Source organism: Canis lupus, chromosome 14, assembly GCF_011100685.1.
Source record: "Canis lupus familiaris isolate Mischka breed German Shepherd chromosome 14, alternate assembly UU_Cfam_GSD_1.0, whole genome shotgun sequence".
Classification (NCBI taxonomy): domain Eukaryota; kingdom Metazoa; phylum Chordata; class Mammalia; order Carnivora; family Canidae; genus Canis; species Canis lupus.
In genome coordinates, this window is record NC_049235.1 from 35,790,921 (window position 1) to 35,807,004 (window position 16,084).

The window sequence follows — 16,084 nt, forward strand, 5'->3', positions numbered from 1 at the left end:
TCAGATGCAGTAATAAACCAGATGTTGAATACTGCATTTGACAGAATTCAGGGAGGTAAATACTGTGATCGGTGTCAGATCGTATTTCACAGTGGCTTCAGAGCTCCCAAAGAGAATTTGCATGTGTTGTCTTGGTTTTGGTCTCTCATTTTCTTGTCTGTTACAGTGAGTCATTTGCCTTGCGATGCTGGCCATTTATTGCATTCAACTCTGATTTTCAAGGTTTCCATCCCAATAACTGAAGGCCTGGATGTGATTGCTATGTTGACGGATGACGCTACCATTGCCACCTGGAATAACGAAGGGCTCCCCAATGACAGGATGTCCACCGAAAATGCCACCATCCTAACACACTGTGAGCGCTGGCCGCTGATGATAGATCCCCAGCAACAGGGAATTAAGTGGATCAAGAATAAGTACGGAACTGACTTGAAAGTGACACATTTGGGCCAGAAAGGGTATGTGAAATTGGGAGGATTGGCCTTGTGTTTAGCTGCTGTGAAATGGGTCTGATTTTTACAGTCCAGGCACTTGCTAGACTGCTCTGCTATTGTGACGTGACAGTATGACATCTCTTGTTTATCTGCTTGCTCATCTTTATGTAAAACATCTTTGCTGAACGGGCATTTCTGTTACATGGCATCCACTTACCTGAAGATGAAATTAGGTTGAAGATGAAATCAAACACTGCACCCGAGTGGAAAAATCAGTTTCTTAAGACCAAGAATGGAATAGGAGGGACTGTAATCCTTTGGGGCATTTGGCATATGGCAACACAGGAATTGTCAGTGGATTAGAATCCTATTCCTGAATATATATCTTGCCTATTGTAGAATTTTAGCATGGCTGCAAGTCCCAATGTTGAATGCCTAAAGAGAATTTCTTAGTCAAGTTTTATATATTGCTTTTGAAAACTGAGTCTACTCCAAGACTTTCTGTCATTAGGTCCTCATGACAATACTGTCTGATAAATAAAGTTGTTGTGTACATAGTTGGTGTTCAGTTAATATTAAATAATTTTAGACTTACTGGTATTTGATTTGACCCTTTTATCATCTTTTCACATATAAAACGAAATAAGAAATTTCTGTCATACAGATATATGTACTCCTAGCTTATCTGAATACTTGGAGGAAATTATTTTTGAGGGGGAGAGCCTATTTTTGGAGAGGGAGAATGTAGTATAATGATAATTTACCACTTATCATGACTGAAACTAAGGTTTAAAAAAATGAATATTTGACAAAACCACAAGGTATTCAATATATTTTGAATTTTTTTTATCAAAAAAGGACTCATTAAATGAATTTAAATTTATGATGGTTGGGTAAGTTGCATTTGTCTGAACCATGGTTACTGTCAAAAGAACTAATTTACACATAGACTTATTCATACTGTTGAATTTCACTTGGAAAATATCACTGTGTAATTCATCTCAAAATCTAATCATGAATTTCTATGTAATCTACTTGAATACTTCATGAAACAGATTTCTCTAAGTCTGTCTCATTAAAAAAAGTCTACATTAAATCAAATATAATTTAATATAAATAATTCTGAACATTTTCCCTGTGCTTATATACATTTTATTATCTCAATTCTGATTGAATTTCAAGGTTTTTGAATGCCATTGAAACTGCTTTGGTCTTTGGAGATGTCATCTTAGTTGAAAATCTGGAGGAAACAATAGACCCAGTCCTTGATCCACTGCTTGGCAGAAACACGATTAAAAAAGGGAAGTAAGTATTGTTGAATTTTTTTTTTGTGCTGCATATGAATGTGATCAGCATCTTCTGTTAAGTTCAAAATCAGCGCAGTCCATTGGAATCTTCTTGATGATGTCTCTGAGTTTCCATTCCATGGCAGCTCCGTTCCAAGTCAGAAGTAACCTCAACATGACCCAGACTTTCAGACTATTTCTTTGATAGATTTAGATTCATGTTGTCCAGTCCCTGATTGATAAACCAAAAAATCTGTCACAAATCTGAGAGTAGTTGATCCTTTATCAGTTCATACCAAAGCAGTTTAAGATTTGGCAAGACACCTTTCGTGTGTTTACCTAAACCACCTATCTTTTGTATCCTTGTTTATTAAATATTTTTCAATAGGATAATTCAAAGTCCATTCACTGTTTTTGGTTTCACTCCACTTCAACCAAAGTAATGGCATCCACAAAATGAGAGGTTTACTGGGCTAGTTCTCTTTTTTCTAAGAAGTTTGCAATATGTATATAATATATATATATATTTTTTTAATTCATTAGTGGACCCTGAAAATCATTCCCATACCAGCAACAATGCCACCAACAACTAAGAACTGCTTAGAGCTCTAAGTGATGTTCCAATCAGCTGCCATTCCCCTGGACACCCCACTCTCCAGAACATTCTACTACGGGTGGGGAAGCCATTTCCCAAGGGTTATCATAGCACCTTCTCTTTTTTTTTTTCTTTTTTAAGATTTTATTTATTTATTCATGAGAGGCACAGAGAGAGGCAGAGACATAGGCAGAGGGAGAAGCCCACTCCCCGGGAGGAACCTGATGTGGGACTCAATCCCAGGACCCCGGTATCATACCCCGAGCCGAAGGCAGATGCTCAACCCCTGAGCCACCCAGGAATCCCCATCACAGCACCTTCTATGCATGTGTCAAAGGTCACATTCAGCAAGTGTGTCTCTGACCAAGCCTTTGTAGGCTCACAGGGGTTATGGCATTCCATGGGCTCTGTGTGGAACCTACATTCACTACACTTATTTCACTGGGTTTCCTTTTCTTTGTTGGTGGGCTCTTTTCTTCAAAGAGATACCATTTAAGAATTTCTCCAACAAAAAAAAAAAAAAAAAGAATTTCTCCAACACCCTGCTTTGACACCCAGTCTCTGCCTCAAAGTTAACGGTCTCCTTTCTCATCACCAGTTTATTCCTGTCCATTTTAAGTGGAAATAGGTCTACTTAAGGATAACTGACTTGTGTTTTTTAAATGGTCCCTAGCCAACTAGTATTTATTATATGAGTAAATCCATTTAAAGTGACTGACAACTTATAATTGTTTAATAAGCCAAAATTTACCCAGCCATGCATTTAGAAAAATCTAATAAGCTACTTGACAAACTGCAACTCTGACATAAATATAATTGTAGCCGTGTCTGATGTGTTAAAAATATAGTGTAAAATCTTGAATGTCACTGAAGTGAAATCTTTGTTATTAACGTTTTGACTATATTAGGAAGGCCTAAAATGTTTCATCATGAAATGCACATTCTCTAGCTTTAACTTGGACCTTTAGTAACACAATTTAAGAATTTGGTGATTCTTCCTCTCTTCTCTCTCTCTCTTTCTCTCTCTCTCTCTATATATGTATATATTTATATCATTTAAATATATTATAAACATGTATAATTTTATATATTATGTATTTAAATATATAATATAAATAATATATAACAGATATAAAAATAAATTTAATTATATATATATATGTATATAAAATTTAAAACTTCCAGGGACTAATAAATTTGAGTCATGATTTTTCCTCAGGATAGATATAGTTACATATTATTGTGAATCCCAGAAGTCTTATATTTCAGAAACAAATTATTTTCATAGAACATCAAGGCTTTATCACAGTCTAGAGCAACTTATTCCAAATTATATTATTTCCTGAATAGTTACTCTCTTTTAGATTTTATAGAACTTATCATATCGTTCCAACATTTTTTTGTAAAGGCCAAGAGAATTGAAAATGATCCATAAGAATATAACAAATGGTGATTATCACATGCAGTTATTATGTTAATGATCCTGTTTCCTAAACTCTTACATATGGGAACAATGACTTATATGAGTATAAATTCATATCTGTATCTCCAGTTTTTCCTACTTCCCTCTCTCTTGCAGATATTTTTAGTATCTTTTTCCAGAGAATCTGAGTGCTGGTAGAGTCCTTACATACTGTATCAGTCACTGATAAAACTTCTCTGAGCACTGTTATACCAGGCACAGTACAGGGGCTGCAGAGTCTCAGCATGATAAGATAGAGACCCTGGGTTTCAGGAAGCTACATTTCCTTTAGGGGAGAGGCAGACCCTGTAAACAATAAAAGAAAGTGCCATTGGTGTGACATTAGAAGTATATGTGGCAGGGATTCATCATTGCCATAGTGGAGACTAAGAAAGGCTTTGTGGAAAAAATTACATTTGATTACCTTGACATTTAATATGAATCTAGAAAGGTGAGTGGGCATTTGTCAGATACACAAGTGGAAGAAGAGAATTTTGGAATGAGAGAAATAAACCAAATATTAAAACGCAAAACAGCCCAACAGCTTTGGGCAGGACTGCAAATAGGATCCACATCAGTGGAGAGTCTTGTGTTGGAAGGGATAAAGGACAGTAAGGCCTGGGGAAGTTGAGACCTGAGAGATTGGCAGGCCCCCCAGAGTGTGGACATCCTTGGGTACCCACAGATGACTTTTAATTTGACCTTTTCCTATTGATTGATAATTCTTTTTCTTTTCCCCAAACCTACTAAAGGGGCCCATTCCTATCAGTAACATTAGTTGACAGCAGCAGTGGTTCTTAACCAACAGACTTTTCCTTCCTCGAGTAACAAATCTGGAGTCCCCATATTTTCACTTGAGAACCATGAGCATGTCAGTGGGGAAGCTACTGAAGACTTTTAGGCACGCTAGGAGTAATGTAATCAGATCTGCGTCTGGAAGGACATGCTGTCAGCATTATGAAGTACTGATGGAAGGGACATGGACCAGGGTCCATGGAGCCAAGATCTAATTACCAAACAATTGCAGTCGTCCAGTTGAGACATGATATGACCCTACACTAAGGCAGTGATACTAGAGAGAGAGGACCCACGAAAGAATTCTCAAGGAGTTAGTTTCATCAGTTCATGGTCATTAATGGGATGTTGTTAAGGGAAAAAAGGAAGGTTCAAGGGTGATTTACAGTCTTCTGCTAGGTTAAATGATGGTGTGGTTCATGGAGAGATGTGGTACAGCAGTAGGAGTAAGTGTAGGAAAAGAAGCAATGAGCTCGCTTATTGCATTCAAAGACATTCAAAGATGAAGGTGCTAGAAAGGAAGTCTAAGAAGCCAGCGGAGCTTGATAAGGAGATCTTGGCTGACTATGTAGACTGCTGCATGAAGTCATGTCCTGACATTCTGTATGCTCACTCCTCTCCAGCTCAGAGAGTGGTTAAAATAATCTTTTCCTAATATTGCTTCTATCACTGGCCTGTTGAAGAACCCATTAAGAATTCTCTGTTGCCTGTTACAGTAAATTGAAATGAAGCTCTTCTCCGAAGCCTATGAAATGTTTTACCTATTTGATAACTTACTCCCTTTATTCACACAGATTAATTGCCCCCTTGTATGATATGATGTTTTACTTACATGGTCTTTCTACAAATCCCAAATTCACTCCATTCAGAATCCAACTGCCATTTAATTAATTAAATGGGAATTTTGAGTTTCCACTTTCAGGGCTTCCTATGCCGAGTCCATTCTGTACTGGGCCACTGTGACATTTTGCCTTTATCTGTCCCTTGTAAGTTATGTTTTGTTTTGTTTTGTTTTTTCAGCCCTATATCTGTATTAGATTACAAGTTCTCTATGAATAAGAAACATCTTTGTCTTTTAAAAGATGGTTAACCAAAGTCAAAATAAAACAATAAAAACACAGACTTTTATTTCAGGCAGATTAGATGTGTGAATGCTGAAAAACAACTAAGTGTGTTAAAATATTCACATCTTCCAGCGCTTGGTTGACCAAAAAGAAAAAAAAAAAAGAAAAAGAAAAAGAGTGTGCCTAAAAAAGCAGGAATTGGATAGACAAGGAACTCCAAAGCTCGTTTTCTTCTTGAGGGCACCTGCTAAAACCTGATGACATAGAATTTCTGTTTTGATGGATACCTGGAGCCTGGACCATGCCAGCTGAGGGTGTGAAGTCTGCTAAGAGGCTGCTGTATAATGCTAGAGCCTCAAGGGGCCAAGCCTTCAATTTGAGGGTAAACTTGTCAAAAACTAAACAAAACCCAGCCCTGTGGAAAGGAGTGCTTTCCTTTCTGTACTTTGGCACTGAGAAGTGAGAAAATGTCCCCTGAGAGTTCCTAATCAGAAACTCTCTTAAAAATATTCAAGACAAATTTTTACTTAGATGCCCTAAAAATCTCAAACCAATAACTTATTTTTAAGTGGCACCAGATTGGTCGCGCCCCAGTGTACTTGGCAGAAGCAAATAAAAATCCTATCTGGAATTATGTACATCAACCCAGACTTTAGAGAACTGTACACAATATAATTCCAAGGTATAGGAGTTCACAGGCAAAAATCACAGAACACAGTAAATATGCCATCATACAAGAGAGAGCCAATAGAAACATCAGATAACAGAATCCTTCTCTCATGCTGCTTTGTTTTATATTTCCTTGATTTGTTAATAGGACATGTTTATTATTAGCCTTCCATGGATTATTATTAGTTTTGCTAATGTTTTCAATGAGATTTTTCATCAGTTTTTTAAATTCTTTTTTTTTTTTTTTTGGCTTCTACTCCTTGTACTCTTTCCAGCATGATTTTGAACTTATTCTTTCTTTGAACATATATTTTTCCATCTTTTCTGTAGGACTTGGCATGGGAGGGAAGATAAATACAATGATGACTCCATGATCTTGAACTAGCTGCATGAGCATTTTCAAGAGAACCTCAAGGCTATGAAGTGGGGCTTATGTGCCAGCACATGGTTTTTAGAAATTAGCATACTGGGGTAGAAGAAGTAAGATGAAATTTGGTTCAAATCTTGGTCTGCCCCCCCTTTAGTTTGGTGATTTGAAGTAAGTTGTTTAGGCTCTTTTTTTGCATTTATGTTTTCTTACCTGGTGAGGAAAAAAATTATGAACAACATAGCGCAAATAGGTAGTCAAAGTATATTATTTCCCTTGAATCTTGAACCAATAATAACTGTGGTATGTTGGTGATTGGGAGCATAAATCAGATACTAAGCCAGAGATCCTGAAGTAACATGTATTTTGGATGTGGGATGTGTGAACAAGAAAATCAGTCATACATCTTTTGATGTTTTAAGTTGACTCCTGAGAACAGGAGAGAGTTTTTTGTCATTTAAGTTGTATTATTTAATGCTGATACATATAAAAGTTATAAAGCATAATAAATTAGATATATATCTTCCATTCAAACGATGAACTGAAAATTTACCAACACTCTTTAAGCCACTCTTATTCTCCCAATAAGGTCCCATTGGACCTCCTCTCCCAAAGGTAGTATTCTAAACTTTGTTATCATTTCAAAACTTTAAAGTACTTTATTTTTTTTTGATTTGGGGCTTTACAAAAATGTCATCATAGTGTATCTAAAGGGACTTGAATTTTCCACCGTTAACATGTCTAAGACTTACCTGTATTCTTGCTTTTAGTTCTGTTTTATTTTCATTGTTCTAATAATATCCAGTGGCATAACTGTTCCTGTTTATTCAGTATTCTTATTGAGGAACATTTCAGTTGTGTTTGTGTTTTCTACCATTACAAGCCATGCTACTATGAATATTAGTACTCTGAAGATTTGTATATACATTTACAGGTGCACACAGCAAGAGGTTCTTCAGAGTTTATATTCTGGAGTTAGGTTGTAGAGTGTGTGCACAGTCAGCTTTAAAACATAATGCCAAATTGGTTTCCAGAGTATTAGTACAAACTTGCATGCTCACCACTAGTGTGAGCTGAGGTAGGGACTTGTGCACTTCTGCTGTTTGTTTTTTTTTTTAATACAAGTTATGTATGCAGTATGATTAACTGCCTCTTCCTAAGAAGAAGTATTCTACCTCTTATTTTTTTTCCAGCTCTTATTTTTGAATGGAAAAAGTTGAAGACATTCCACATTTTGATACTAGTCTTGCCTATAAGAGCTTTAAAAGTACTTTGGAATAATGTTTGATATTTTAGTGAAAGCATTATTTCCACCTGCCAAATGTCTGTTTCACCAAAGCAAATGCTTCCTTGTGAGTTCATGTAACTCTAAAGAAAAGAAATTGTTTTTAAAAATCCATATACATGCAAGATTAAAATAGATTGGTTGAGTAAGAATTATTTTTCTTCTAATGCAGTAAATAAAAAAGGAGAAAATGATGGAAAAGAAAACTAATGGATAAAGGCCAACAGAGCTTTAATAATAGAGATACCATTTGGATTATTAGAACAGGAACAGAAAAATTTTTATTTTAACTTGCTCACATCCCAAACCGACCTATGTTGTTGTAAATTTTCTGATGGACATCTTATTCTCATGTCCAAAAATAAACATTGATTATTTTTCTATTCCCTTCTGTCTTTACAATTCTATGTTATTATGTCCATACAATTAGTTTTGTGATTGCAGACATTTCCCTTTGTATTGTAAAGACAAGAGAGCATTGAAAACAAGGAAAAGATGGGGACTCAAGGCCAGAGCACTCACCCAGCTCTTCCTCACTGCAATCCTCTTCCTCCCACACAGGTGGGATAACATTTGCATCCTCCTGAAAGCCACATCCCTCCTGAAGTTTTCCACCATTAATGGTGTTTTTGTTTATTTTACTTCTGTTTGTTTTAGGGGCCTTTTTTTTTTTAACCAATATTAGTTTATTCTTCCTAATAACAAATGTCTGAGAAGACGCTTGTGATAGATATAGCATAGTCCAAAAGTTGAAGTTCATTAATAATTGGAATGTTGTGGAGTATGAAGTAATGAATACTAATTACTCCTTTCATGTCTGACAGGTCCCTATGGACCAATACATCAGCCCAGACTTTAATTTGGTTCTAGTAATGGTTTCATCAATAGCACATTAAATCTGTGTTTGAGAAGATATACAGTTGAACCTGACCCACATAGTAGATACCACTGTCATAAAATGGCCACAGGCTGACAACAGCTGGGTAATTACAAATAATTAAATCCACCAAACTCCAGACAATCCTAATTTTAAGTAAAATACATCTGATCATATCAATCGACAGAAAACATATCTGGGAAGATTTATCAACATGTACTTTTTCCAAAGCAAATTTACTGGCTTACATAATAGAGAAGTTGCTGATCTGTGAAGCATCTTCATAAAATTATATTTCTATAATCTTTCAAATCCCCCCAAGTATTATTGAAGTAATTTTTGAACTTTAATCTTAGCTGGAGTAACCTTTCTGTAAGATATATTTCTAATTGTTTCTGAGCATACAAACATTTTTTAAAACATTTTATACTTTTCCTACATTTATTTTCATGTAATTGTTCTTTTAATAATAGTTCTTAAGTAGCATGTCATATAAAGGAACTTAAAACTAACAGAAATATTAGTTATACAATTATAAATTTATTTTACAGAAATAAGATAATGAAAGATATTTTACAGGGCAGCCCAGTGGCTCAGTGGTTGAGCGTCTGCTTTCAGCTCAGGGTGGATTCCTGGAGACCCAGGATCGAGTCTTATGTCAGGCTCCCTGTATGGAGCCTGCTTCTCCCTCTGCCTGTGTCTCTGCCTCTCTCTCTCTGTGTCTCTCATGAATTAATAAAATCTTAAAAAAAAAAGAAAGATACCTAAAAGTGCTACTAAGATTATTAATAAAGGGGATTGTTTACAATTAACACGTTTTCAGTTTATTTGGTATTATTATGTTGTTACCTTTGCAGTTGATGCTACATGATTGTATTACAACTGATGTTAGATCTATTTAAATGAAGCCTTGGGTGGGACTTAAGATAGAGAATCAGGGATCCCTGGGTGGCGCAGCGGTTTGGCGCCTGCCTTTGGCCCAGGGCGCGATCCTGGAGACCTGGGATCGAATCCCACATCGGGCTCCCGGTGCATGGAGCCTGCTTCTCCCTCTGCCTGTCTCTCTTTCTCTCCCTCTCTCTGTGACTATCATAAATAAATTAAAAAAAAAAAAAAGATAGAGAATCACGTTAAATTAAATCCCACACTGTGATAAAATGTGCTCTCAAGCTGGAAGTATATGGTTTTTAAATAAACTCAGGTCATTCATAGTTCTTTCTTTATAACCCTTGTATATAGAAATCGCTTTATTTTCAAGTTAATTCGTGCCCTCATATAGTAGAATTCAGCATTCTAGTCTCTCTTAATTTGTAAATTCAAAATAAGGTTTAACCACAGAAAAGACCTTACTATTCATAAATTCAGTCCAGATTTTTTTTTTTTTAAAGAATAGCATTCAGAGTGTGCGAATAGTCCACACACACACTCATAGTCCTCTTGGGTGGTACTTCATGTGAAGGCAAATTCCAAACAGGCCACAGATAAAGAATCTTTTTTACAAATCTTTTCTTTAAAAAAAAAAAAAAAAAAAAGCAAATTTCCTTTAAAAAAAAATGCAAACAGAACCAGGATTTCTTTTTCATGCTGCATTATAATATTTAAATATGGGAATATATTGAAATATGAAATATATATTGAAAGACATATGTAAAAAAAAGAATTAGTGTAATTTTAAAAAAGACGTGTGCTATCATATTTATCATAATATATGTAATGTGTATATATATTCTATATTTCAGAAGAGAAATAATCTCTGGTTTTCTTTTGTTAGCTTCCTTTTTTCTTTCAAAGGTACCTGGAGTCCCTGCAACACGAGTCTTTTTTTTTTTTTTTTTTTTTTTTTTTTGTAGAATCTAATTTAAGTTTGCTTTTCTCCGAGAAGGACGTGTTGGTTATATTAACTATATGAAGCAGCAAGACAATTAACTCATTTCTATTCAGGACTTCTTTCCTCCTTCTCCTGGGCTGTCTTGCCAGCTGCGCAGCTTTCAGCCCAGACCTTTCTGGGGGAGCAGGGTTTGACCAACTGGGCGGCCCCTCCTGCTGGGGTTGCTAGGTAACACTGCCCGCTGTGCCACCAGGTCCTGCCACTGTGCTCCCAGGCCCCAGCAGTCACAGCTCCCAGGCCTCCTCCAGAAGTGCTTCATTTTAAGCAGCAGGACATGCAGTAAGGCTTTTAGATGTCCTCTGAAAAGTTTTTTTTTTTTCCTTTTCTTTTCCTGAGTGTGGTTCCCCCCCCCCCCCAACTAGTGCGATGATATTATTTCCTTATCTCAAACCACCTGCAGGGAGCACCTGGGTGGCTCAGGGGTTGGGCATCTGCCTTGGGCTCAGGTCCTGATCCCACTGGGATGAGTCCCGCATCACACTCCCCATAGGGAGCCTGCTTCTCTCTCTGCCTATGTCTCTGCCTCTCTGTGTCTCTCATGAATAGATAAATTAAAAACAAAACAGCCCCCGCAATCTCTTCACCTTGACCAACAGGCCCTGCTCAGAGAGCTGGAGACTTCTCCAGTTCAGGGAACTTACGAGCTGTCTGAATTTCCCTTTTTTTTTTTTTTTTTTAAGATTTTATTTATTTATTCATGAGAGACACAGAAAGAGAGAGAGGCAGAGACACAGGCAGAGGGAGGAGCAGGCTCCATGCAGGGAGCTCGATGTGGGACTTGATCCAGGGTCTCCAGGATCACACCCTGAGCTGCAGGCGACGCTAAACCACTGCACCACCGGGGCTGCCCTGAATTGCCCTTCTTAGAGCATGGACCTTCGATATGCTAATCTGGTATCACAGGAAATGTCTCTCCAAAGGGCATTGTGAGAAAGGTTTTGCAGATCTTTTTGAAAACAGTCATCCTTGCAGCAGGTCCTTGTTCTAAATTGAATATGCTGCCTTTCCAAGTTTTGTTTTAGATGGCAATAAAAAATAATGATGGTGTTTGTTCATGTACTCAGAATATCTAATCAGTAGAGAAAGTCATTTAGGTTTTTATGATCCAGGACTGATGGCATTTGCAGCAGCAGCTACACTAAATCTTGAGAAGAGTTCCAATGAAAGTAAAAGATATTTCCACAGTTGCCAGATACCTGTGTGACATATAAAATATCCAGATTATAATCTCCAATTTGAGATTCTCATCTTGATTATGTTGAGCTAATGCTCCTTCAACTCACAGAGATTCTGGTTTTCAAGGAAATTGCATAGCTGGGAGAAATGTTTCCCCATGTTTGTCACAGAAGTGCTGTGAATATTAGACATGAATTCATTTTTACGTATTTTTATATCAGTCCTCTACAGGAGTAATAACCTTCTGTGACTTTAAGAAATTAGGAATCTTTATCCTAAAACACCTTTTGGCTGGATTTTGAATAAACTCTGAAAGAATTTTAAATTCCCAATGTACCTGATTTTCTTTTTTTGTAAATGTGACATATGGAAAACTGAATTAATGGTTAAAATGCAGATGATGGCCTTTTATATAATAATTTATTCAGCTAACTAGTAAGCATTTTGGCATATTTGAAAGAGTATTCTTTTTCCTTAAAGCCAGAAGATAGAAAATTTTTCTGTACATTGAATGATTTAAAATTTTTATGAGTTAATTCATTCTGTGAAAATATCTATCAGAAATTCAACTCTTTGGTTAGTCCTGGGCATCTCGACAATCAGTGCTATTCTCCTTCATAAACAAGGACAGAATCTCTAAGCAGAGATCAGCAGGGCATGGTCTCTGAGCTGTATCTTTATATTTTTTTTCCCTAGTGGCCATAGATTGTTACTGCGTCAATCATATCCTCTCAGTACCCTCTTGTGAATGATGGAGGCTGGGGTTACAAGCTGTCACCATCAAACAGAGCAAATTAACCTGCGGTGTGATGCAGTGAAATGGACTTTATACCAGGAATCTAGAGACCCAGGTTCTAGTCCCAGCTCTGCCACTAAGCTCTGTGACCTTGGACACGTCATAAACATTTTGGGTCCATAAAGGAAACTAGAATAATCTCCAGGGGCCCTTCTTGCTCTAAAACAATAAGTCAGCTAGGTAAAACAATGTTTTTGATTCATCCTATCCAGTAAAACCATAGTGTTCGTACTGGGGAAAATAATTTTATTTCTGATCTGAGGTCATATAATCCGTTTCTAACCTCCATACTAGGCATTGAGAAAAAGGGGCAGGTGGTGATCACTCCTTTGGAGAGATGAAAAAAACCCTCTGGGAGCAACTCCATCCCAGCTTCAGAGATTTCTGCCCCACTTGATTCTCACTGAGATATGGTGTCAGGGGCAAATCCCATGCATGGAGGGAACAGGGCCCAAAAATGTGTTAAGAACTGCTACTTTAAGATAATAGCCACACTTGCAAGTTTTAATTGTTCTTCACACGTGTTAGTGCTTTTCATTGAAGTTCAAGTTCAGGAGCTCGTAGTTGCCTGCTGTATTCTAGAAGTCATAACCTCTGGACTCATGTCTTTGACAGAAACAACCAAGTGATTGTTTGCTTTTCCCACCCCTCTGGTTAACTCCGTTGTTTTTTGGATCCTTCAAATCATGAGAGAGCACTAGCGGTCTGTTTAATTTTCCCAGATAGGAGATTAACCAAAAATTAACCTAGCAGCAATGATAAAACCCACTGAGTCATTATGCAGTTCTTGCCTTTCATAGATCATAAACACCCCAATTGAGGATAATTTACTATCCCTGGGAAATTCGAACCTATGAAATAATGTTTCCAAGCAAAATATAAAAGCCAATTTTAGAGGCAGACATCCTTCTCTTTTCCTCTGATTAACTAACTGTCTCTTCACCAAGAAAATCAGACCTGTTCCTCAAGCAGGTTGATTTCTGACTTCCAGACCAGGGTTTGTGAACACTTCAGGGTATACATAGGTGTACAGGAGAAATTTGAGCCACAGCGTCATCTCTGAGCCACATTATGGAGCATTGCTTTGACCTAGGTATTTGTTAAGTATTTAACCAGTTGGAAGCATTTGTCACTTATACCCAGAAGCAAAGTCGTTCAAACCTCATGCTTCATTTTGGCCAGTCTTAGACTTGTTTTTCTTGAGAGCCTAGGCTGGGAAGCAATGTTATGTGTAGTAGCTGATTGGAAAAATTATAGCTTGGTGGTACTGGGAAATCGAGCGTAATGAGCCTCTATTTCCCTGCAAGAAGATTATGCTCACACCACTAACCATGTGATCTTCTAGAGTGGTGATAGGTGAACAACCTGTCTTGATACAACCCGTGAACTAAGAATGGTTTTTAAAGGGTTGTTAACAGAGAATATTTGGGAAAGATGTACGTGGCCCACAAAAGGTGAAGTATTGATTCTCTGGCCCTTTATAGAAATAGTTCTCCAACCCCTGCTCTGGAGAGATTTCTCCCTGAGGCCTGAATCCTAGGACTTCTGAAAGGAAGTTAGTCACCTTGTGGGGCTTGTTTTGATTCTCACATTACATGCACATACTCTCACAGACCTCGAAATGAAACTTCTTACCTCAGTTCCTAAGCCGGCCACGCTGAGCGGTCCCAGTGGACAACAATCAGGAAAACCGTGGAGTTGGTTTGTCCAGTGTTCTTCATTTAAACACACATTTTTAAATTGTAAAGATAGTTCCATTTTCTTTTCATCTGGCGATAGACGTTTGTGATTAAAACAGGAAGTTTATGAGGTAAATGTTTAAGTAAAAATTCATAAGCAAATTAGGAAAAATGGAATCTGAAGTCATGAACAGTTGTGACAGGCCTGGCATTTCTGAGATGCTGCTCTAAGGAGGAAAGAATTCAGATCAAGATGGAGCAGCCATCAGAAGATCATAAGACGTACCGGAGGTTTATTTAAAGTTTGTATTTGATTACTGTGGTGTTATAAATGAGGATCATCTTTGGTGTGGCTTATGTGTGAGAACCTGAGGTATAGTAATTACTCTTGAAGGTTCCTTTAAAAGCTAGTCAGTGAGTAGTGCAAGCAAAAAAAGAGCTTTCTCAAAGCTACCTTTAGGATCAATTTTGGAAACCCTTGGAAAGAGATGCGCAAGTAGTGGGAGAAATTTTGATGACGGCCCAAACGAAACTATGGTTGAATATGTCTTAGTCAAAAAGGAGTTAACCAAGAAAGATATTCTTATATAAGAGCAACCTGTGACGTGCCTCATTGTGCTCAAAAGGCAAGCATGAACCTCTGAGAAGCTGTAGTTAGCATAATTACTTCCCTTGCAGATTGATAAAAGCCCAAATGTTACCAATTGACCTCTTGATATTGTTGTCCTTTTTCTCTTTCTTGGGAACACTGTTGTTGTTCATCACATGCCATGCAATTTAACTGTTTAAAGTGCACAAGTAAGTGGGTTTTAGTATATTCAAGCAATATGCAGCCATCACCACAGTCAGTTTTATTTTTTTTTAAGATTTTTATTTATTAGAGTAAGTTCACTTGAGCAGGAAGGAGGAATAGTGGAAGAGGGAGAGAATCCTCAAGCAGACCCCCACTGAACATGGAGCTCATATCAGGACTCGATCCTGGGAGCCTGAGATCATGACCTGAGCTAAAACCAAGAGACACTTAACAGATTAAGCCACGCAGGGTCCCCTACCACAGTCAGTTTTATATTGAAACTCTTAGGCACTCACTAATGTACTTTGTTTCTACAGATTTGCCCATTCTGGACATTTCCTATTAGTAGAATCATAAAATATGTGGACGTGTGTGACTATTCCTTTGCTTGTCACTATGTTGTGAGGGTCCATCCATGTAGCATTATCAGGACTTGCTCCCTTTTTGTTGCTGAACAACAGTTCATCGTTTGGATGTACCACAGTTTATTCATGAGCTTACACACATTTGGGTTGTTTCCACTTTTTGGCTATTATGAATAATGCTGCTATGTACCTTTGTATACAGAGCTTATATGGACCTGTGTTTTCATTCTTTGGGGTATATAGCTAGGAGTAGACTATATGGATTAAATGGTAACTATATGCATAAGGTTGTGAGAAACTGCCAAACTACTTTCAGCAGCATATGAGGGTTCCAACTTCTCTACTTGCCAACACTGCTGCAACCTATTGGGGTTTTTTGTTTGTTTTATTCTAGCCATCCAGTGGGTGTAAAGTGGCACCTCACTGGGACTTTTATTTGCATTTCCTTGATGACTAATCGTGTTGAACATCTTTTCAGATGCTTCTTGGCCTATTTGTATATCTTCCCTGGAGAAATGTCTATTTGCATTCTTTGCCTATCTTTTAATGGGGC

The 16,084-nt window shown here is 37.4% G+C and overlaps 1 protein-coding gene across 1 annotated transcript in view; it reads left to right on the top strand.

The window, feature by feature from the left end:
* DNAH11 (dynein axonemal heavy chain 11) overlaps positions 1–16,084 on the top strand; it is a 318,773-nt gene that overhangs the window by 246,447 nt on the left and 56,242 nt on the right. The window contains 2 exon segments of the mRNA XM_038557079.1: positions 223–458; positions 1,617–1,739. Coding sequence (XP_038413007.1) covers positions 223–458; positions 1,617–1,739 — 359 coding nt within the window.